At 28.1% G+C, this 24,919-nt stretch overlaps 3 protein-coding genes across 5 annotated transcripts; all 3 read right to left on the reverse strand.

Moving 5' to 3' along the window:
* Nucleotides 1–786: 786 nt before the first annotated feature.
* On the reverse strand, nucleotides 787–3,068 carry LOC132935236 (uncharacterized). Its single transcript, XM_061001714.1, has 2 exons — nucleotides 2,785–3,068; nucleotides 787–2,704 (listed from the first exon to the last, which is right to left on the reverse strand). The coding sequence occupies exon 2, from the start codon at nucleotides 2,698–2,700 to the stop codon at nucleotides 829–831; it is 1,872 nt and encodes a 623-aa protein (XP_060857697.1). The 5' UTR covers nucleotides 2,701–2,704; nucleotides 2,785–3,068; the 3' UTR covers nucleotides 787–828.
* A 1,001-nt stretch (nucleotides 3,069–4,069) lies between these two features.
* LOC132935039 (uncharacterized) lies at nucleotides 4,070–11,232 on the reverse strand. 2 transcript variants are annotated; one of them, XM_061001474.1, is made up of 4 exons: nucleotides 10,694–11,232; nucleotides 8,464–8,549; nucleotides 6,953–8,047; nucleotides 4,070–5,863 (listed from the first exon to the last, which is right to left on the reverse strand). In XM_061001474.1, the coding sequence occupies exons 2-4, from the start codon at nucleotides 8,503–8,505 to the stop codon at nucleotides 4,895–4,897; spliced, it is 2,106 nt and encodes a 701-aa protein (XP_060857457.1). In that variant the 5' UTR covers nucleotides 8,506–8,549; nucleotides 10,694–11,232; the 3' UTR covers nucleotides 4,070–4,894. The 2 variants fall into 2 exon arrangements, with proteins under 2 accessions (XP_060857457.1, XP_060857458.1); XM_061001475.1 differs by lacking the exon at nucleotides 8,464–8,549.
* A 3,508-nt stretch (nucleotides 11,233–14,740) lies between these two features.
* Nucleotides 14,741–22,643, reverse strand: LOC132934712 (uncharacterized). 2 transcript variants are annotated; one of them, XM_061001047.1, is made up of 4 exons: nucleotides 22,103–22,643; nucleotides 19,869–19,954; nucleotides 18,358–19,452; nucleotides 14,741–17,269 (listed from the first exon to the last, which is right to left on the reverse strand). In XM_061001047.1, exons 2-4 carry the CDS (start codon nucleotides 19,908–19,910, stop codon nucleotides 16,301–16,303), a joined length of 2,106 nt encoding a protein of 701 aa, XP_060857030.1. In that variant the 5' UTR covers nucleotides 19,911–19,954; nucleotides 22,103–22,643; the 3' UTR covers nucleotides 14,741–16,300. The 2 variants fall into 2 exon arrangements, with proteins under 2 accessions (XP_060857030.1, XP_060857031.1); XM_061001048.1 differs by lacking the exon at nucleotides 19,869–19,954.
* Between the last annotated feature and the right edge of the window lie 2,276 nt (nucleotides 22,644–24,919).

The following is a 24,919-nucleotide window of genomic DNA, read 5'->3' on the forward strand; positions in this document are numbered from 1 at the left end:
CAGGTGTTATATCTCTGGATCTAAAATATGTACAATGCTGTGAATTACATCAAAATTTGGGTCTCACCGAGTACTACATGATAGAATTTTCAACGGTTATCCAACTATAAAATTTGATTTTATAAATTTTTTTAAGTACGCTGTTTCTATTCACCCGCAGGTGTGGGTGAAAAAAAACAGCTGCTTAGTTTTCATAGAATTTGTTATTCAACTGTATTGAGGTTGAATAGAAACATAATTTTGAATTTTTTAAAAAAAAAGGCGTTCAAATAACTTACTTATAGCCTTTATTTTATGAAAAACAACATTTTAAACATATTTTATTTTAATAACAGTATTTTTTTTTATTTAACAATTAAAATAATTTATTCTGTCTTTGAATTTAATAGTCTTTTTAAGTTTCTTATATTAACTAATTTAGTTATATAAACTTACAAAACAACGGTTTAAACAATTTAACAAATAAAATAATAAATTCAGTCTTTGAATTTAATAGTCTTTTTAAGTTTCTTATATTAACTAATTTAATTATATAAACTTACAAAACAACAGTTTAAACAATTTAACAAATAAAATAATAAATTCAGTCTTTGAATTTAATAGTCTTTTTAAGTTTCTTATATTAACTAATTTAATTATATAAACTTACAAAACAACATTTTAAGCAATTTAACAAATAAAATAATAAATTCAGTCTTTGAATTTAATAGCCTTTATTTTTCTTATATTAACTTATTAAAGTAAAGCCTTCTTTGGATACTTTAAACATACCCACCTTGGTATTGAGAATATAGGTAAGTACAAATGTACAATTTATATAACAAATACTTATAATGATTTGTAGTTAATTTTAAATTTAAATAAACCTCTTTTATATGGTTTAGGGTCATCCAGCTTACCAATTATTTGGAAGAAACTAAATGTAAATTCGTCTGTAACATTTGGGAACCCATATATAAATCCAAAATGGTCTCTTGTATTGATGTTTCTTAAAGATGTACCAATAAACTCACCATGATCACATTTTAAAACTTTACAAATATAATACTTATAAATTTTCTTACTAGTTGTTGTTTTTTTTGATATGACCTCGAAACTAACTAGTAACCACATTCCATCTTTTACATCAGCCATTTGAGAAATAGGATGGACATTGTCAAAACGTTGATTGTATTTTATAACATGTGGTAAAGTCTCAATATTTACATCACCATCATCTTCTTCATATGAGCTATCATCTTCTTCATCTGAGCTATCATCTGAAATTACTGCTGGGGATATAATAGAATCAACAACATCTTCTGGTTGGTCAACTGTACTGGAAGAATCAGATTGATCTTCATGTTCAGAATTAGAACTCCTCACAACCTCAACACTTTGTCCTGGTTGAACATTCAATTTTTTTCTCTTTTGACGCACATTTGTTGTTTCAGGACTTCTCATAGTTTTTAAAAATTCTTTTAAACTACTGTTGACATGATCAGAAACATCTGGGTCATCATATTCTACTGGCAACATATTTAATACCTTGTCACGATTTAGAGGGTATATTCCACATTTTTCGAAACCCGATTTTAAATTATTAGCACAATTTTCTGATATTTTTTTCATCAAAATATTGAGAAGTCGTGGAAAACGATCTTTAGGTACCGAACACTCATTCCTTCCATCCCCATTTTTCCAGTTTTCCATTATAATACGCCAATGACACTTCAGTGGCCTAAAAAAGGCAACATCAAGTGGCTGGGTAAGATGAGTAGAGTTTGCAGGTAAAAAAACAAATGAAATATTATGTTCTTTACAAGCTTTAATTGATTCCATTGAAATGTGACTGGATAAATTGTCACCAATTAATATCTTTCTCCCAGGTAATTTTTTCAAGTATGGTATAGCAATACTTTTAATCCAGTCATCAAATGAGTAACTGTCAAACCATCCAGATTGGCTTGATGCATATCTTGATCCTTTTGGACCACCTAAGCGCCAACTGTCAGATATTGTTTTTGCCTTATAAACAGTATAAGGTGGGAGCAATATACCATCTGCCGTACCAGCAAACATGATAGAATTTGATGTTTTACTACTATTCATTACCCTTTCTGGATACTTTGTACCACGTTTAGTTATAATTTTTCGACGACCGGGGTCATCTGTTAAGTTTGTTTCATCGTAATTTAATATATTAGATGGTGGTACACTATCAAGTGAATTTGTAAGGTTATCAAAATATGAATTGATTGTACTTCTTGTAACACCTGCCCGAGAACGTTTTATATTCTGACACATTCTAACAGCTAAAATATTTTTATGTCTGGTGAGAAAACTATCTGCCCAATCTCGACCAGGCATAGTACCATTTTTAAACCTTTTAACCTTTTTTCCCCGGCGTTCAAGGTATCCATTAACTAATAATCTTAAATCGAATCTGCCAAACGGATAACCCCATTCAGCGCATAACAAAATACCTGATACAATTAAATTCTCTTCTTCTTTAGAAAGTGATGTTTGGCCTCCTTGTGTTTTGATCTCCGGGTTTTTAACATGTCTGTAAATAACTGAATAATTGATACCGTAAACTGACTCAGCTTCTCTGTAGGACATCTTCTTGAATTTGACAGCAGCAACAGCATTAGTTAAATCAGATTTGTTAGGTTTTTGATAACGCTTGCCGCGCGGATCTGGCTTATATACTTTTGGCATGTTTCTATTCACCCATAAAACAAAATGTTATGATTAAAAAAATTATAAAAAATCAGCAATTCATTAAACAGGATTGATACTTACGTTAATTAATTCTCCACAACAACGCCGAAAAGTGAAAAAAAAAATTTTGGAGTTATCACAATTTGTTCACGAGAACCATGATAACAAAGTTGATACACATTCTTTGGAGGTAAAATAATTTTTACTCTTATCAATTTTCTTATCGACAATTATTATGGAGGTAAAAATGTATCAATTGAATTCGATTCTTCATAACATAACTAATGTAATACATCAACAACTTATAAAAATAGTTATACTTAGACCGTAGTTATTGGTCAATGAAACTTATTTCGAAATTTTGTTTCTATTCACCCATCAGTTTCTATTCACCCACAAACACGGTACCTACTGCGTGCGTATCTAGTGTATCAGGATTAGTTTTAATATATTTTATTGTCTACCTTCTTTTATTTTTTACATTTTATCCAAAATTATAGTTTTAAATGTTTTATAATTTTCTAGTCCTATATAGCCCCCACAGATAATTATACCAAACTACATGTATATAATACATAATACAATTTATTATATTATATACCCAGTGTCCCGAGGTTTTGCCTAGTTTAATTTCAACATATTTCCTGTCCACCCAAATTACCAAAACAGTTTGGTCTTAGGTATCTATATAGGGGAAACTTACACATTTAGGTTAAATGTCAATTAAATCCAAGAACATGATTTTTAAATTCACGACAACCATAAATTAAGAAGAGTAGGAGCAAATACCATAAAAGATCTATGAGATTGATACCACAGTCACAATTAGTATTTTCTCAGTCTTACAAATGGATAACATTGCAAATTTAGGTTTGGTTACTTCAATTGTGTGATTTTGAATTATTATAACTTGTATACTCATACAGTCATACCTAACTTAAAATATAAAATATTACTAAACAAGTGAATGTTTAGATCATTGTAATAAAAAATTACTTATAGTCAAATCATTAAAATATTTACGCTGTCGACACAAAAATGGAACTATTAAACATAAATGTTGCTGTTTTTCAATAGTAAGACAGAACAACACATGCGAGTACAACGTTCTCATAATTAATATAGTTTAATATAATATAGTGATTAGTAATAATGAACTTATTATTAGCAGGACCTATCTAATAAGTAGGTACCAAATATTTTGCAGTTTGTTTTAATTTAAATATACGTAATTAATAAAAATGATTATCTTATATAAAAAGATATATCAACTAATTTTAATATAAAATTTTAGTTGATCGTCATATCATATTATAATCATGTGTTTGTCTGACTCATGTCAAGAATAGATAATAACCGAAAATAATATTGTTTACAAATCGTTTATATATTAAGTAATTAATATCACTAGTAGCTATATGCTGAACAATAGAGTCAACATTTTACTCCAATGTTCAGTTACATGTTAACATTTAAAAAAATAAAATTACAATAGGTTAATAAACAATCAACTATTAAAAACATTTTTTACAGCTGTAAATGATAATGGATACAACCGTGTTTTAAATACATACTATATATTTATTACTAACATTTAATTTCATATTTTTAAAAAAATATAATAAATCATTAGATAATTATTGTATAATATATTATGATAATGGCGCTTCCATTAGTTTATAGGTCTATGTTCTATACAGATACTGTTGATAAAAATAAAACACATCAATGATAGAGATTATAATTCCACCAGTATAAAAAATGGTTATAGCATACATCCATGACAAATAAAGCAACATAATAAATGTTATTATAAAATAAAATATTGTGTGTTAAAAAAATATATATATAAATTTGAGAACATTTTTCATATAAATTTATTATATTCCCGATTAATTAATATGTAAAGCAACAATTAATTTAAAATACTTATGCAAAAATAAATTTGAAAATCAATAAGCTTAAAAAAATATTCAACACTTAAAAATTACATTTAAAATATATAGTTATTATAAAATTAAATTATGTGTTTGATAAGTCTTCATCGAGCAGGTAGAGCCAGTAAAACGGCAAAACTACTGAATGGCCAAGAGAAGAGAGTGAGGGCACAGCTAAGTTTGGCAGATCTAAAAAATGTGGCATCAATGATGACGCCGTCGACCAAGAGTGAGCTCTCCTAAAAAGTAATAACTTAAGCCGCTTGCAACTTCTTAAAACCTTTTTGGTTGCCGATGGAGGAGCCCGAATCACGATCTTGCTCGAAGAAGCAGATGTTCATCTTCGGCACGCCATTAACCAGGTCGATGCCGAAGAACACGATATTGACTGAATACGCGGAAACCCCGAACATCAGGGACACGCCGGGTTCGGGCTGCACGAGTTTGTGATCGAGGTACTGATGCGGCTGCGGATTGACCTTTACTGCGAACCGCAAACACATTTCCAAGTCCAGGATGCTGCACGGCGCCACAAACGAGTACCCCTTGGCCGACCAACCGGCGCTGTTGCGCTCGTTGACAACCATTTCGTTGTCGAACATGTTTTCCGGGCGGGACGCGTGCTTCTCATACTCGGCCATCAGAGTGGCCACATTCACCTGGCTGATAGCCCTCAGCACGTACTGGTCCATGGCGCACCTCTCGAGCCCGTAACACTTGCAAAACTCCTCGTCCACCTTCCACGCGCGCGTCTCGCCGTGCCTGGTTATTTCAGCCATACAATGATCGCGCATCTCCGACAGCTTCTTCGCCTCCCCTAGGACGTGGTCCACGCAATACTTAATCAGGACCCGGTCGATCCGTTTCTTCGGCGCGCATACGCGCAGTTTGTCCAGCAGATCCACCATGTGCTGGCCGCGCAACACATACTTCACACTTTCGTGCATAGCGATGTCGTCCACCAAGTGCCACAACAGGCCACTGACGTCCAGATTGGAAGTTTGGTTTTGGTAGCCGTCAAAAATTAAGCGAATAGTTTTCCACGCTAACAACAAATTGGTCGCCGTGAGGTTTTCCGCAAGAAACTTCGTGACACTTTCCACGAACATACCAAAATGATTTTTGAAGAAGTAAACGGAGTTCCAGATGTATTGGCCCAAACAGTAAGGAATTTGTTCAATGGTTTTGTAAATAGGCACCCACACGGTTTGCATGGCTAATACCTAAAAAAAATTATTCGATTAGATCCATCATAATATTTATTGAAATTTGACAATAAAAACTATAAAGAGTAAAGACTATACAAATTAAAATCAGTATTCAAAGGTAAGTCAATTAAAAAAAAAAAAATTTGAGTCAATTAAATTTTAAACACAAAATATGTAACCAATAATATGTAAAAAAACAAAAAATATAGTTTAATAACACTTTAGATAAAACCTCATACTAAGATATACTGGACTGGTATCGACTACCTTATCAGTGGTCCTCAAATGTTTCGAAAGCCACCGTAAGGTACAACTAGGGGTAAAAGCACCATCTATATATGTGTGTTATATAAAACACAATGATAATAATAATTCCACATAAATCCACAACTTACAGCTTTTAAACATCACTTTTAATCAGACATCAAAACCCAAATTAAAGAATTTAAAAAATAAAATATCAAACCCACTAGTTGAACAACAGTCAGAACTCAGAGAAATCAGTATCAACTAATAACGAGAAACAGTTCTCAATTTTCTATCTTTAGCTATAAAAATGTAACATTTGATACATTTTAAATAACTAAATAATTTGCAAATTTCTGATTTTAATAAAAATAAAAATTTGAACTTTGAATGTTTATAAATAACTCAAAATAGGGCAAAATATTTTAAAATTTTTATCATAATATAATATAGAAAATGATAAATAAACATTTAGTGAAAATTTCAAGTATTTACAGTTATTTGTTTTTGAAATACAACAAATAAACGAAAATCGTTTGATGATAATTTGTTTATTTACGAGTGAATATCCAATGTTTGAACTTTAAACTATCATAAAAAATTAATTTGACTTTCCAATACTACTTTTTTTTTTAAAGGTAAGAAAACTTATTTGGGATCTTGTATTGATTTTTTAAATCTTAAATATAAATATAAGAACACTTCTTTCTACTAGAAAAAATGTTTAGACGTAAAAAAAGACACATAATTATAAAATACATTCATCTCTCCGCAAATGTATATATAAACATACAAATTCATATGATTTCGGCTTCTATTTAAAAATGTAGATTACTTAGAACACATGTCAATACGTACCTTTAAAATATCTGATATGTAACTTGGAGCCATTAATACTCCTGTAACAATGAACACATCTAAACGTAGTTTTAACACACTATCCCATGTTATTTTAAAATTGTTATCTATGAAATCTAGAGTAGCACGGAAGACTTCCAATGTACATTGAGTAATACAAGCACTTTTTCGAAAAATAGTAAGAGCCTTTCCAGTTGATTGAATAGTTGAATTCACCTCAGATGTTATTGCAGCTATTGCAGACATTGGTGCTGTTATGGCACCAATTGCGGAAATCGCTAAACCAATCAAACTTTTCCAGGTATGTGTGCCGCATTTATTAATATTATGTTTAAACAAGTCAATTAGTTTCTGAACATGTCTACTAACTTGATACAAAGAAGAAACTGTTATTAATGAAGACCCCGTTAATATTAATCCAAAAGCAATAGGTGATCCTATAAGAAATATAGAACCACAGGCCAATGTTATACAACCAACATAATTTGATATAGATGAAGCTATGTCAACTGTTTCTAAAATTGTTTCAGTTGTTTTGGAAGCTGGTGTTATAGTTTGATACAATGTTTTTGAAGCATCATAAAACCCTGATTTAGGATAGAACATAAATCCTTCAGGAAGATTATTATTTTCCATATATTCATCCCAGCCAGTGTATGTTCTGCTGTTTTGAAAATCAATAAAAATGAATTTGTTGCTGATCAATTTTAATCTTAGTAATAACCATTTGTGTATATCTTCTTTAGGAAAATTTTGGCAGATATTGCACTTTTTTTTGCAAATACTATGTGTCATAGTTATACCCACTTCAATATTACTAATAAGACTAGGATTAATATATTTTTCCTCTATAAATTCATATATATCTAAAATTTTCTTTTTAATTTCATTTGTATATAACTTAAATAACTCTTCAGAACTAATCTCATCTTCATAATTGTTTTTAACAATTGCATTACTAGGAGACGGATGGCCATAATATATGTATGCTAAAAATAATTTCAGATCATTTTTTTGTAAGGTTATCCATTCTGGACGTCCGTAGAAATAAGAATATTGCATTTCTTCTAAATGATTCAATAATGCTTGTCCTTTCTAAAAATAAATAAATAAATTTTTAAATTATAATACAAACAGCTAAATAAATATATGTGGATAAATAGATTAAATTTGTCTTTATCAAATAAATTTTAAAATGTTGCAATTGAAAAAATAATGTAATAAGTACTTCATTTCTTTTAACATTTTTAAGGTATAGATAATATTAAATTGATTTAATCTTTTTTTAGTTTTAATGAAAGTAAACGCCAGTTGGCTATTTGGCAAATAAATTATTAAATAAAAATAGTATAGTACAATGACAGTTAAGTATGACTTTATGAGATATCTCGTGAGATATCAAATAGGAAACTTAAAAACTTATTTTCTTAAATAACCTATTAATTAAATATGATAAAAATATGATTAAATAAGTGAATATTATAAATTTATATTAATTATTTTATATTTACTTTAAGGTTTTCTTCATGATTTTGGTCGAGATTTTTATCCATATTGAAAATCAATCAAATATTTTCACCAACCACAAGTTTATTTCCTGAACATTTTTTAAAAATAATATTAATCTTATTAATCTTTATATTAAATGGTAGGTAATTATATTAACATTACAACACTTAAATACTTTCAAGTTGTATTAAAAATGTGGGAGAAATGAAAACTAGAAAGTATAGGATGTGTGGAAGATTGTGCAAGATTTAAAATTAAGTTATACTTAAAATAAAGTAGGTAATAAATGGTTTTGAATGGGAGGAATTTTGCATTAACAAAATGTAATTAACGACAACATTTTTTGCCCAAGTAATTTAAAATAGTTTTAAAAGTTATGCTTCATACTAATAACTATGTATTTATTTATTTTTGGTGTTAAAATGTTAAGATCTAAAACATATATGATATATGTAATTAAGTTATGGTTGGGGGGGACATAACTTGCTAAAAGTGAAGTACAAGTTTCAAGTTGACTGAAATAAATACCTAATAAAAGTAAATAGGGATCAAAATCATTATCATTGTTAGACCTTACTTTACTTGTTGCTACACACACTAAGCCCAATAAATATTTTTTAAATAGATTTAAATTCTTAACACATAATATGATAAGGTGAATAGAATACTTTTTAAAGATTATAGTTACAGTTCTTTATATATTTTATATTTTTCAAATAATGTGATTGTATTCTGTAGAGTAATTTAGATTAAAACATGTTCTGTAGCATATGTTACAATCTGTTTTCAACATTTTTATTTGATTACAATTAAGAAATAACATTATAATAATCAGTGTAAAATTACACGGTAAAATTTTCAAAATATTTTTATTTGTTTTGAACTGTTTAGAAACATTTTCTGGTTTCTAATTTTATTAGTCTTATTTTCTATGAGTGTCAATGAAACTTTATTTGTTGGGTAAAAAAGCTTGAAAGTATAATACAAGGCTCCTACTATATTGTTACAATGACATTTGAAAAGTATTAAAAAATCCTTAGTCTCAGTTTTTATTTAAAAGCATTTAAAGTTCAAATATTGACAAAATACGGAAAAATCACAAAAACCTTAATAAAAAAAAAAAAAAAAAGACTATAAGAAAGTCAAATTAAATTTTTATGAGCGTTTGAAATTCATATTTTTACAATATTGGATATTCACTATATTTCTCATATAGCAGTTTTGTTATTATATTGTTATTAAAAAACAAATGACTGTAGATACTTGAAAATTTCACTGAATGTTTATATTAGCATTTTCTATACACGATAAAATGTTGAAAATAATTTGACTCTTTTTGAGCTGTTTACGAACATTGTCAGTTTTCAATTTAATGCAAGGCTCCTGATATATTGTTACAATAGTAGTTGAAAAATATTAAAAATACATAGGCACAATTTTTTTTTATAAGCATTTTAAGTTCAAATTTTAAATTTGATATTTATTTTGTAGTTAAAAATTTATAAAATGTTCAACTTTTATAGCTAGGCTTTATATTTATAACAAGGCTCCACGTAAATAGTTTATACATAAATTACTTTATTCACAATAATATCATCAAATATACTTAGTTATAAGACGTGCTTAACATAGAAAATTGGACGCTAACAGACCACATTAAGCTTTGTTAGTTTAAAAATTAGAGTGTAATAAAATTGATAAAATTATAAAATTTAAATGTCATATTATAAAATTTCCAAACAAATTTTAGTTGTCAACTGACGAGGACGCTACACATACTTTTGTTGTCTTCGTCTTACAAGTGCGTAACATACCAAATTGAACACTCAGCAGTTCACGTTTAGCTCGGTTAGTTTAAAAATTAGAGTTAATTGACTTCTTATAATATTTAAATGTAAGATTATGATGGGGTATCTCATAAGCTTTTTATAATATTTTAATTTTAAAGCAAGTTAAATTGTAAATTATTTGTAGGTACATCTTAAAATACTCATAACTTGATTTAAAATTAAAATATAACAAAAAGACTTTTAGATGCCTTAGGTAATAATCTTATCTTTAAATTTTATTAGAGGTTAATTCATACTAATTTTTAAACAAACAAAGCTAAACGTGATCTGCTGAGTTTATAATTTTCTATGTTACGCACTTGTAAGACGAAGACAACCAAATATGTCAGCCTCTTAAGTTGACTAATAAAATTCATAAGGAAATAAAATTATAGATACTTACAGTACATTGGACAATATTGTAGACTAAGTGATTATAGGTATTCTAACGAATCCCGAGCACATCAACAAATCGATGTGTAATATAAAATTATCAAATAATTATATTATTAATGGGAAACACTGCAAATGCATGACATTAAATGTAGAATACACCAACTTGTATTTAGTATGTAGTGTCTAGCGTTTATTCTCGTATAAGGTATGTGAGTACTGATTATAAAGCACGGGCTAAGATATCTTGGCCCGTGGTATGCATAGAAAATATAATATTCTTATATTATCTATGGTGGTATGAAAAGTAATTAAAAAAATTCAACCTTAGGTTATCCGTGATACCCACAAACTAAGATATAATCCGTGGTGATACCTAATAAAATACTCAATACATTAATAATTACATATTTTCTTGGTACACACTACACACAATTGGCAATACACATTAACAATAACAACGTTACGAAAAATATAATATAAATGAGATAAAATATTAAAATATTCTATGCTAAAATGTAACTTCTTTAATCATCTACGTCGTAGACACAGCAGCTGATATATTACAATACACCTTGATTACAATAAACATCGTAGATCACGACGATTCATTGATAAGCATAATATTTTTATATTATATATTTATATCACCTTCGCTCCTCGCCGAGGACGCGTCAACCTGTTGAGTTCTCGGGATCTAATTGCTTGCATTTACGTCGATATTATTAATTATAATAATATACAAAACAAGAATTTAAAAATGTTGTCATAGTATAATATATTTTATTATGACGTATTTTGTTATTTATGTAAGAATATCGTTTACATTTTACGTATTTAATCAGTTTGTAATGTAGGTTTCAATTTTTAATTTTCTAATGTATTTCTGCTTTCTTAGGTTGGATTAGATTATTGTTTTCATTCATTCATTGTCAATTCGCCAATTTCTCATTTATTTAAGTTCAGTCGATATTCTATGGTTTACGTAAATGTTACGGGACACGGGTCGTTAGCTTGTCTCATTAGTCCGTGCCCCGTGGTCCGTGCTTAGTACTGCCAATTAATAATATAAACGAATATTCGATGCCTAATACAATACACTGTATACCTACTAAAATCACAGAACAATGCTAAAATAGTGGCGAACAAATTGTTATTATTGCCCCTCGAGATCGTTATAATAGTTGCCTATTTTACTCCTTAATCCAGTATAAAATCCTGCTTTTATTGATTACCTATTAATTATTATTTATTACTTACCTATATTATAATATAATATTGTTTATTGTTTAACATAATTATTATGAAGTTCCTTAGTCCATAACATCAGCAATACTTACAATAGTGTTAGTTCTAACAGTAGTAATAAATGCTAAAATTGTGAATTACAGTAATAATGGTATCAAAAAATGTCTGTACTGTAATACTGTAATACTTATGAGTTATCGTACAACTTCACCTTTCACGATTTCATTTCATAAATTCACGAAAAATTTAAACAGGTAAGTATATTATGCCCCTAAATAATCTGATTATTTATGAAGTTGTATTTATAGCAAAATAACTATCCTAATAATTTTTGCTGGCTTAATTGTATTTTTAATTGTCAAAAATGTATAGAAATATTGGCCCAATACAAATTCATAAACTATTAGAAACATGTGGACCCTAAGATTTGTCAAAAAGTTATTTGATTTATTCAATTCACTTTACAAAGGATGATTATATGACCAACACAGGCAGATGTGACTAGATTTTTAATATTTTCCAAATGTCATTGTAAAAATATATTAGGATCCTTGTATTTTAGTTTCAAGCTATTTTATCCAACAAATAACAATTTTATTGAAATTCAAGGAAAATAAAAATAAAAAAGGTGGATAAGTGGATGTCGCTCTGCTGTACAGTAGGTTACAAGTGGGTCACTGTAATGGATGGTGTTAAATTTGAATTCAATGATATAATATCATTGTATAAGAAAAACGATTCTGAGCGAAAACGGTCAGTCACCCTATGATATTACCAAGTATATTTGATGATATTATTGTGAATAAAGTAATTTATATATAACCTATTTACGTGGAGCCTTGTTTTAAATTTTCAATCCTTAGCCATAAAAGTTAAACATTTTATACATTTTTAACTACAAAATAATTAATAAATTATAAATTTGATAAATGTTGTCAACATTTGAACTTTAACTAAATGCTTATATATAAAAAAAAAATTGTGCTTAGGTATATATTTTTAATATTTTTCAACTGCTATTGTAACAATATATCAGGAGCTTTGCATTACATTTTCACGTTTTTTTACCCAACAAATAAAATTTTATTGATATTTATGGAAAAAAAAACTAAAAAAATTGAAAACTAACAATGTCCGTAAACTGCTTAAAAAGAGTCAAATTATTTTCAAAATTTTATCGTGTATAGAAAATGCTAATATAAACATTCAGTGAAATTTTCAAGTATCTACGGTCATTTGTTATAAGAGTTGCACCAAAAACCAAAATCGATTTTCTCGAAAACAGATTTTGCGTAAAAATTCCCGTTTTTCCTTAATTTTTCTTTTGTTTTTCACGTATTATAGAAGGGGCAAGAGGTAACATTATAGGTATTCATTAACATTTATTTGATTATCTAATATTATATGTTCAACATTTAAATATTTGACTGCAATCCGCTTTGCACCTTACAGTATTTTTCAACAATTTCTGCATAATATCATAAAATTAAGTTTTCATTTTATGAAATTATTATTACAATTTAGTTTAGGTACAGTATAGATGTATTAAATAATATGTACCTACTGCGTGCGTATCTAGTGTATCAGGATTAGTTTTAATATATTTTATTGTCTACCTTCTTTTATTTTTTACATTTTATCCAAAATTATAGTTTTAAATGTTTTATAATTTTCTAGTCCTATATAGCCCCCACAGATAATTATACCAAACTACATGTATATAATACATAATACAATTTATTATATTATATACCCAGTGTCCCGAGGTTTTGCCTAGTTTAATTTCAACATATTTCCTGTCCACCCAAATTACCAAAACAGTTTGGTCTTAGGTATCTATATAGGGGAAACTTATACATTTAGGTTAAATGTCAATTAAATCCAAGAACATGATTTTTAAATTCACGACAACCATAAATTAAGAAGAGTAGGAGCAAATACCATAAAAGATCTATGAGATTGATACCACAGTCACAATTAGTATTTTCTCAGTCTTACAAATGGATAACATTGCAAATTTAGGTTTGGTTACTTCAATTGTGTGATTTTGATTTAATAATAGAGTGAATAAAATACATTTTTAAACTGAAAGCTAAGAAAATTATCTGAGGCCTTTTTTTGGTAATTTTAAGGAAATTGTGAGCATTTTTAATTATTATAACTTGTAAACTCATACAGTCATACCTAACTTAAAATATAAAATATTACTAAACAAGTGAATGTTTAGATCATTGTAATAAAAAATTACTTATAGTGAAATCATTAAAATATTTACGCTGTCGACACAAAAATGGAACTATTAAACATAAATGTTGCTGTTTTTCAATAGTAAGACAGAACAACACATGCGAGTACAACGTTCTCATAATTAATATAGTTTAATATAATATAGTTATTAGTAATAATGAACTTATTATTAGCAGGACCTATCTAATAAGTAGGTACCAAATATTTTGCAGTTTGTTTTAATTTAAATATACGTAATTAATAAAAATGATTATCTTATATAAAAAGATATATCAACTAATTTTAATATAAAATTTTAGTTGATCGTCATATCATATTATAATCATGTGTTTGTCTGACTCATGTCAAGAATAGATAATAACCGAAAATAATATTGTTTACAAATCGTTTAAATATTAAGTAAATAATATCACTAGTAGCTATATGCTGAACAATAGAGTCAACATTTTACTCCAATGTTCAGTTACATGTTAACATTTAAAAAAATAAAATTACAATAGGTTAATAAACAATCAATTATTAAAAACATTTTTTACTGTAAATGATAATGGATACAACCGTGTTTTAAATACATACTATATATTTATTACTAACATTTAATTTCATATTTTTAAAAAAATATAATAAATCATTAGATAATTATTGTATAATATATTATGATAATGGCGCTTCCATTAGTTTATAGGTCTATGTTCTATACAGATACTGTTGATAAAAATAAAACACATCAATGATAGAGATTATAATTCCACCAGTATAAAAAATGGTTATAGCATACATCCATGACAAATAAAGCAACATAATAAATGTTATTATAAAATAAAATATTGTGTGTTAAAAAAATATATTTATAAATTTGAGAACATTTCTTATGTAAATTTATTATACTCCCAGCAAATTAAAATGTAAAGCAATGGTCAATTTATAATAGGTATGCAAAATAATTATTGAAAATCAAAAAGATTAAAAACGATATTTTACACTTAAAAATTACGTTAACAATAAATAGTTTTTATAAAATTAAATTATGTGTTTGATCAGTTTTCGTCGAGTAGGTAGAGCCAGTAAAAAGACAAGACTACTAAATGGCCGAGAGAAGAGTGAGGGCAAATTTGGCAGATCTAAGAAATGTGGCAGCGATAATGATGCTGTCGGCCAGGAGCGAGCCCTTCTAAAAAGTAATAACTTAAGCCGCTAACAACTTCCTAAAACCTCGTGGTTGACGATGGATGAGTCCAAATCACGATTTTACTTGAAGAAGCAGATGTTCATCTTCGGCACGCCGTTGATCAGGTTGATGGCGAAGAACACGATATTGACCGAATAAGCGGGAACCCCGAACATCAGGACACGCCGGTTTTGTGCTGCACGAGTTTGTGATCGAGGTACTGATGCGGCTGGGGATTGGCCTTTTCTGCGTTATGTTCATGGTTATATGTTAATATTTAAAAATTAAATTAAAATAAGTTAATAAACAATCATTAATTGTAAACATTTTTTTACAGCAGTACATGATAATGGATACAAATGTGTTTTTAATAAATACTATATATTTAATTTCATATTTTTTAAAATATATAATAAATCATTAGATAATTATTGTATTAATATTATGGTAATGGTCTTTACAGATACTGTTGATATAAAAATAAAACATCAACGATTGAGATTATAATTCCATCAGTATATGAAACGATTATAGCAGACATCCATGACAAATAAAACAACATAATAAATGTTATTGTAAAATAAAATATTGTGTGTTGAAAAAATATATATATAAATTTGAGAACATTTTTCATATAAATTTATTATATTCCCGATTAATTAATATGTAAAGCAACAATTAATTTAAAATACTTATGCAAAAATAAATTTGAAAATCAATAAGCTTAAAAAAATATTCAACACTTAAAAATTACATTTAAAATATATAGTTATTATAAAATTAAATTATGTGTTTGATAAGTCTTCATCGAGCAGGTAGAGCCAGTAAAACGGCAAAACTACTGAATGGCCAAGAGAAGAGAGTGAGGGCACAGCTAAGTTTGGCAGATCTAAAAAATGTGGCATCAATGATGACGCCGTCGACCAAGAGTGAGCTCTCCTAAAAAGTAATAACTTAAGCCGCTTGCAACTTCTTAAAACCTTTTTGGTTGCCGATGGAGGAGCCCGAATCACGATCTTGCTCGAAGAAGCAGATGTTCATCTTCGGCACGCCATTAACCAGGTCGATGCCGAAGAACACGATATTGACTGAATAAGCGGAAACCCCGAACATCAGGGACACGCCGGGTTCGGGCTGCACGAGTTTGTGATCGAGGTACTGATGCGGCTGCGGATTGACCTTTACTGCGAACCGCAAACACATTTCCAAGTCCAGGATGCTGCACGGCGCCACAAACGAGTACCCCTTGGCCGACCAACCGGCGCTGTTGCGCTCGTTGACAACCATTTCGTTGTCGAACATGTTTTCCGGGCGGGATGCGTGCTTCTCATACTCGGCCATCAGAGTGGCCACATTCACCTGGCTGATAGCCCTCAGCACGTACTGGTCCATGGCGCACCTCTCGAGCCCGTAACACTTGCAAAACTCCTCGTCCACCTTCCACGCGCGCGTCTCGCCGTGCCTGGTTATTTCAGCCATACAATGATCGCGCATCTCCGACAGCTTCTTCGCCTCCCCTAGGACGTGGTCCACGCAATACTTAATCAGGACCCGGTCGATCCGTTTCTTCGGCGCGCATACGCGCAGTTTGTCCAGCAGATCCACCATGTGCTGGCCGCGCAACACATACTTCACACTTTCGTGCATAGCGATGTCGTCCACCAAGTGCCACAACAGGCCACTGACGTCCAGATTGGAAGTTTGGTTTTGGTAGCCGTCAAAAATTAAGCGAATAGTTTTCCACGCTAACAACAAATTGGTCGCCGTGAGGTTTTCCGCAAGAAACTTCGTGACACTTTCCACGAACATACCAAAATGATTTTTGAAGAAGTAAACGGAGTTCCAGATGTATTGGCCCAAACAGTAAGGAATTTGTTCAATGGTTTTGTAAATAGGCACCCACACGGTTTGCATGGCTAATACCTAAAAAAAATTATTCGATTAGATCCATCATAATATTTATTGAAATTTGACAATAAAAACTATTAAGAGTAAAGACTATACAAATTAAAATCAGTATTCAAAGGTAAGTCAATTAAAAAAAAATAATTTGAGTCAATTAAATTTTAAACACAAAATATGTAACCAATAATATGTAAAAAAACAAAAAATATAGTTTAATAACACTTTAGATAAAACCTCATACTAAGATATACTGGACTGGTATCGACTACCTTATCAGTGGTCCTCAAATGTTTCGAAAGCCACCGTAAGGTACAATTAGGGGTAAAAGCACCATCTATATATGTGTGTTATATAAAACACAATGATAATAATAATTCCACATAAATCCACAACTTACAGCTTTTAAACATCACTTTTAATCAGACATCAAAACCCAAATTAAAGAATTTAAAAAATAAAATATCAAACCCACTAGTTGAACAACAGTCAGAACTCAGAGAAATCAGTATCAACTAATAACGAGAAACAGTTCTCAATTTTCTATCTTTAGCTATAAAAATGTAACATTTGATACATTTTAAATAACTAAATAATTTGCAAATTTCTGATTTTAATAAAAATAAAAATTTGAACTTTGAATGTTTATAAATAACTCAAAATAGGGCAAAATATTTTAAAATTTTTATCATAATATAATATAGAAAATGATAAATAAACATTTAGTGAAAATTTCAAGTATTTACAGTTATTTGTTTTTGAAATACAACAAATAAACGAAAATCGTTTGATGATAATTTGTTTATTTACGAGTGAATATCCAATGTTTGAACTTTAAACTATCATAAAAAATTAATTTGACTTTCCAATACTACTTTTTTTTTTAAAGGTAAGAAAACTTATTTGGGATCTTGTATTGATTTTTTAAATCTTAAATATAAATAAAAGAACACTTCTTTCTACTAGAAAAAATGTTTAGACGTAAAAAAAGACACATAATTATAAAATACATTCATCTCTCCGCAAATGTATATATAAACATACAAATTCATATGATTTCGGCTTCTATTTAAAAATGTAGATTACTTAGAACACATGTCAATACGTACCTTTAAAATATCTGATATGTAACTTGGAGCCATTAATACTCCTGTAACAATGAACACATCTAAACGTAGTTTTAACACACTATCCCATGTTATTTTAAAATTGTTATCTATGAAATCTAGAGTAGCACGGAAGACTTCCAATGTACATTGAGTAATACAAGCACTTTTTCGAAAAATAGTAAGAGCCTTTCCAGTTGATTGAATAGTTGAATTCACCTCGGATGTTATTGCAGCTATTGCAGACATTGGTGCTGTTATGGCACCAATTGCGGAAATCGCTAAACCAATCAAACTTTTCCAGGTATGTGTGCCGCATTTATTAATATTATGTTTAAACAAGTCAATTAGTTTCTGAACATGTCTACTAACTTGATACAAAGAAGAAACTGTTATTAATGAAGACCCCGTTAATATTAATCCAAAAGCAATAGGTGATCCTATAAGAAATATAGAACCACAGGCCAATGTTATACAACCAACATAATTTGATATAGATGAAGCTATGTCAACTGTTTCTAAAATTGTTTCAGTTGTTTTGGAAGCTGGTGTTATAGTTTGATACAATGTTTTTGAAGCATCATAAAACCCTGATTTAGGATAGAACATAAATCCTTCAGGAAGATTATTATTTTCCATGTATTCATCCCAGCCAGTGTATGTTCTGCTGTTTTGAAAATCAATAAAAATGAATTTGTTGCTGATCAATTTTAATCTTAGTAATAACCATTTGTGTATATCTTCTTTAGGAAAATTTTGGCAGATATTGCACTTTTTTTTGCAAATACTATGTGTCATAGTTATGCCCACTTCAATATTACTAATAAGACTAGGATTAATATATTTTTCCTCTATAAATTCATATATATCTAAAATTTTCTTTTTAATTTCATTTGTATATAACTTAAATAACTCTTCAGAACTAATCTCATCTTCATAATTGTTTTTAACAATTGCATTACTAGGAGACGGATGGCCATAATATATGTATGCTAAAAATAATTTCAGATCATTTTTTTGTAAGGTTATCCATTCTGGACGTCCGTAGAAATAAGAATATTGCATTTCTTCTAAATGATTCAATAATGCTTGTCCTTTCTAAAAATAAATAAATACATTTTTAAATTATAATACAAACAGCTAAATAAATATATGTGGATAAATAGATTAAATTTGTCTTTATCACATAAATTTTAAAATGTTGCAATTGAAAAAATAATGTAATAAGTACTTCATTTCTTTTAATATTTTTAAAGTATAGATAATATTAAATTGATTTAATCTTTTTTTAGTTTTAATGAAAGTAAACGCCAGTTGGCTATTTGGCAAATAAATTATTAAATAAAAATAGTATAGTACAATGACAGTTAAGTATGACTTTATGAGATATCTCGTGAGATATCAAATAGGAAACTTAAAAACTTATTTTCTTAAATAACCTATTAATTAAACATGATAAAAATATGATTAAATAAGTGAATATTATAAATTTATATTAATTATTTTATATTTACTTTAAGGTTTTCTTCATGATTTTGGTCGAGATTTTTATCCATATTGAAAATCAATCAAATATTTTCACCAACCACAAGTTTATTTCCTGAACATTTTTTAAAAATAATATTAATCTTATTAATCTTTATATTAAATGGTAGGTAATTATATTAACATTACAACACTTAAATACTTTCAAGTTGTATTAAAAATGTGGGAGAAATGAAAACTAGAAAGTATAGGATGTGTGGAAGATTGTGCAAGATTTAAAATTAAGTTATACTTAAAATAAAGTAGGTAATAAATGGTTTTGAATGGGAGGAATTTTGCATTAACAAACAAAATGTAATTAACGACAACATTTTTTGCCCAAGTAATTTAAAATAGTTTTAAATGTTATGCTTCATACTAATAACTATGTATTTATTTATTTTTGGTGTTAAAATGTTAAGATCTAAAACATATATGATATATGTAATTAAGTTATGGTTGGGGGGGACATAACTTGCTAAAAGTGAAGTACAAGTTTCAAGTTGACTGAAATAAATACCTAATAAAAGTAAATAGGGATCAAAATCATTATCATTGTTAGACCTTACTTTACTTGTTGCTACACACTAAGCCCAATAAATATTTTTTAAATAGATTTAAATTCTTAACACATAATATGATAAGGTGAATAGAATACTTTTTAAAGATTATAGTTACAGTTCTTTATATATTTTATATTTTTCAAATAATGTGATTGTATTCTGTAGAGTAATTTAGATTAAAACATGTTCTGTATCATATGTTACAATCTGTTTTCAACATTTTTATTTGATTACAATTAAGAAATAACATTATAATAATCAGTGTAAAATTACACGGTAAAATTTTCAAAATATTTTTATTTGTTTTGAACTGTTTAGAAACATTTTCTGGTTTCTAATTTTATTAGTCTTATTTTCTATGAGTGTCAATAAAACTTTATTTGTTGGGTAAAAAAGCTTGAAAGTATAATACAAGGCTCCTACTATATTGTTACAATGACATTTGAAAAGTATTAAAAAATCCTTAGTCTCAGTTTTTATTTAAAAGCATTTAAAGTTCAAATATTGACAAAATACGGAAAAATCACAAAAACCTTAATAAAAAAAAAAAAAAAAAATGACTATAAGAAAGTCAAATTAAATGTTTATGAGCGTTTGAAATTCATATTTTTACAATATTGGATATTCACTATATTTCTCATATAGCAGTTTTGTTATTATATTGTTATTAAAAAACAAATGACTGTAGATACTTGAAAATTTCACTGAATGTTTATATTAGCATTTTCTATACACGATAAAATGTTGAAAATAATTTGACTCTTTTTGAGCTGTTTACGAACATTGTCAGTTTTCAATTTAATGCAAGGCTCCTGATATATTGTTACAATAGTAGTTGAAAAATATTAAAAATACATAGGCACAATTTTTTTTTATAAGCATTTTAAGTTCAAATTTTAAATTTAATATTTATTTTGTAGTTAAAAATTTATAAAATGTTCAACTTTTATAGCTAGGCTTTATATTTATAACAAGGCTCCACGTAAATAGTTTATACATAAATTACTTTATTCACAATAATATCATCAAATATACTTAGTTATAAGACGTGCTTAACATAGAAAATTGGACGCTAACAGACCACATTAAGCTTTGTTAGTTTAAAAATTAGAGAGTAATAAAATTGATAAAATTATAAAATTTAAATGTCATATTATAAAATTTCCAAACAAATTTTAGTTGTCAACTGACGAGGACGCTACACATACTTTTGTTGTCCTCGTCTTACAAGTGCGTAACATACCAAATTGAACACTCAGCAGTTCACGTTTAGCTCGGTTAGTTTAAAAATTAGAGTTAATTGACTTCTTATAATATTTAAATGTAAGATTATGATGGGGTATCTCATAAGCTTTTTATAATATTTTAATTTTAAAGCAAGTTAAATTGTAAATTATTTGTAGGTACATCTTAAAATACTCATAACTTGATTTAAAATTAAAATATAACAAAAAGACTATTAGATGCCTTAGGTAATAATCTTATCTTTAAATTTTATTAGAGGTTAATTCATACTAATTTTTAAACAAACAAAGCTAAGCGTGATCTGCTGAGTTTATAATTTTCTATGTTACGCACTTGTAAGACGAAGACAACCAAATATGTCAGCCTCTTAAGTTGACTAATAAAATTCATAAGGAAATAAAATTATAGATACTTACAGTACATTGGACAATATTGTAGACTAAGTGATTATAGGTATTCTAACGAATCCCGAGCACATCAACAAATCGATGTGTAATATAAAATTATCAAATAATTATATTATTAATGGGAAACACTGCAAATGCATGACATTAAATGTAGAATACACCAACTTGTATTTAGTATGTAGTGTCTAGCGTTTATTCTCGTATAAGGTATGTGAGTACTGATTATAAAGCACGGGCTAAGATATCTTGGCCCGTGGTATGCATAGAAAATATAATATTCTTATATTATCTATGGTGGTATGAAAAGTAATTAAAAAAATTCAACCTTAGGTTATCCGTGATACCCACAAACTAAGATATAATCCGTGGTGATACCTAATAAAATACTCAATACATTAATAATTACATATTTTCTTGGTACACACTACACACAATTGGCAATACACATTAACAATAACAACGTTACGAAAAATATAATATAAATGAGATAAAATATTAAAATATTCTATGCTAAAATGTAACTTCTTTAATCATCTACGTCGTAGACACAGCAGCTGATATATTACAATACACCTTGATTACAATAAACATCGTAGATCACGACGATTCATTGATAAGCATAATATTTTTATATTATATATTTATATCACCTTCGCTCCTCGCCGAGGACGCGTCAACCTGTTGAGTTCTCGGGATCTAATTGCTTGCATTTACGTCGATATTATTAATTATAATAATATACAAAACAAGAATTTAAAAATGTTGTCATAGTATAATATATTTTATTATGACGTATTTTGTTATTTATGTAAGAATATCGTTTACATTTTACGTATTTAATCAGTTTGTAATGTAGGTTTCAATTTTTAATTTTCTAATGTATTTCTGCTTTCTTAGGTTGGATTAGATTATTGTTTTCATTCATTCATTGTCAATTCGCCAATTTCTCATTTATTTAAGTTCAGTCGATATTCTATGGTTTACGTAAATGTTACGGGACACGGGTCGTTAGCTTGTCTCATTAGTCCGTGCCCCGTGGTCCGTGCTTAGTACTGCCAATTAATAATATAAACGAATATTCGATGCCTAATACAATACACTGTATACCTACTAAAATCACAGAACAATGCTAAAATAGTGGCGAACAAATTGTTATTATTGCCCCTCGAGATCGTTATAATAGTTGCCTATTTTACTCCTTAATCCAGTATAAAATCCTGCTTTTATTGATTACCTATTAATTATTATTTATTACTTACCTATATTATAATATAATATTGTTTATTGTTTAACATAATTATTATGAAGTTCCTTAGTCCATAACATCAGCAATACTTACAATAGTGTTAGTTCTAACAGTAGTAATAAATGCTAAAATTGTGAATTACAGTAATAATGGTATCAAAAAATGTCTGTACTGTAATACTGTAATACTTATGAGTTATCGTACAACTTCACCTTTCACGATTTCATTTCATAAATTCACGAAAAATTTAAACAGGTAAGTATATTATGCCCCTAAATAATCTGATTATTTATGAAGTTGTATTTATAGCAAAATAACTATCCTAATAATTTTTGCTGGCTTAATTGTATTTTTAATTGTCAAAAATGTATAGAAATATTGGCCCAATACAAATTCATAAACTATTAGAAACATGTGGACCCTAAGATTTGTCAAAAAGTTATTTGATTTATTCAATTCACTTTACAAAGGATGATTATATGACCAACACAGGCAGATGTGACTAGATTTTTAATATTTTCCAAATGTCATTGTAAAAATATATTAGGATCCTTGTATTTTAGTTTCAAGCTATTTTATCCAACAAATAACAATTTTATTGAAATTCAAGGAAAATAAAAATAAAAAAGGTGGATAAGTGGATGTCGCTCTGCTGTACAGTAGGTTACAAGTGGGTCACTGTAATGGATGGTGTTAAATTTGAATTCAATGATATAATATCATTGTATAAGAAAAACGATTCTGAGCGAAAACGGTCAGTCACCCTATGATATTACCAAGTATATTTGATGATATTATTGTGAATAAAGTAATTTATATATAACCTATTTACGTGGAGCCTTGTTTTAAATTTTCAATCCTTAGCCATAAAAGTTAAACATTTTATACATTTTTAACTACAAAATAATTAATAAATTATAAATTTGATAAATGTTGTCAACATTTGAACTTTAAATGCTTATAAAAAAAAAAATTGTGCCTATGTATTTTTAATATTTTTCAACTGCTATTAGAACAATATATCAGGAGCCTTATATTAAATTTTCACGCTTTTTTACCCAACAAAAAATTTTTTATTGATATATATAGAAAAAAAATCTAAAAAAATTGAAAACTGACAATGTCCGTAAACTTATGAGTAATCTTATATTACATTTTCAAATCTTAGATTTAAAAAGAAAAATTTTTATGAATTCTCAACTCAAAATAATTTGCTAATTTTCGTGATTTTTCCGTATTTTGTCAAAATTTGAACTTTAAATGCTTATAAATAAAAACTGTGACTAAGGATTTTTAATTTTTTTCATCTGCCTATAAAACAATAACCTAGGAGCCTTCTATTAAATTTTCAAGCTTTTTTACTCAACAGATAAAATTTTATTGATATTTATAGAAAAAAAAACTAAAAAAATTGAAGACTGACAATGTCCGTAAACAGCTCAAAAAGAGTCAAAATATTTTCAAAATTTTATGGTGTATAGAAAATGCTAATATAAACATTCAGTCAAAATTTTATGTCCCTACGGTCATTTGTTTTAGAGTTACACCAAAAACCAAAATCGATTTTCTCGAAAACAGAT

Source organism: Metopolophium dirhodum, chromosome 1, assembly GCF_019925205.1.
Source record: "Metopolophium dirhodum isolate CAU chromosome 1, ASM1992520v1, whole genome shotgun sequence".
NCBI classification, from domain to species: domain Eukaryota; kingdom Metazoa; phylum Arthropoda; class Insecta; order Hemiptera; family Aphididae; genus Metopolophium; species Metopolophium dirhodum.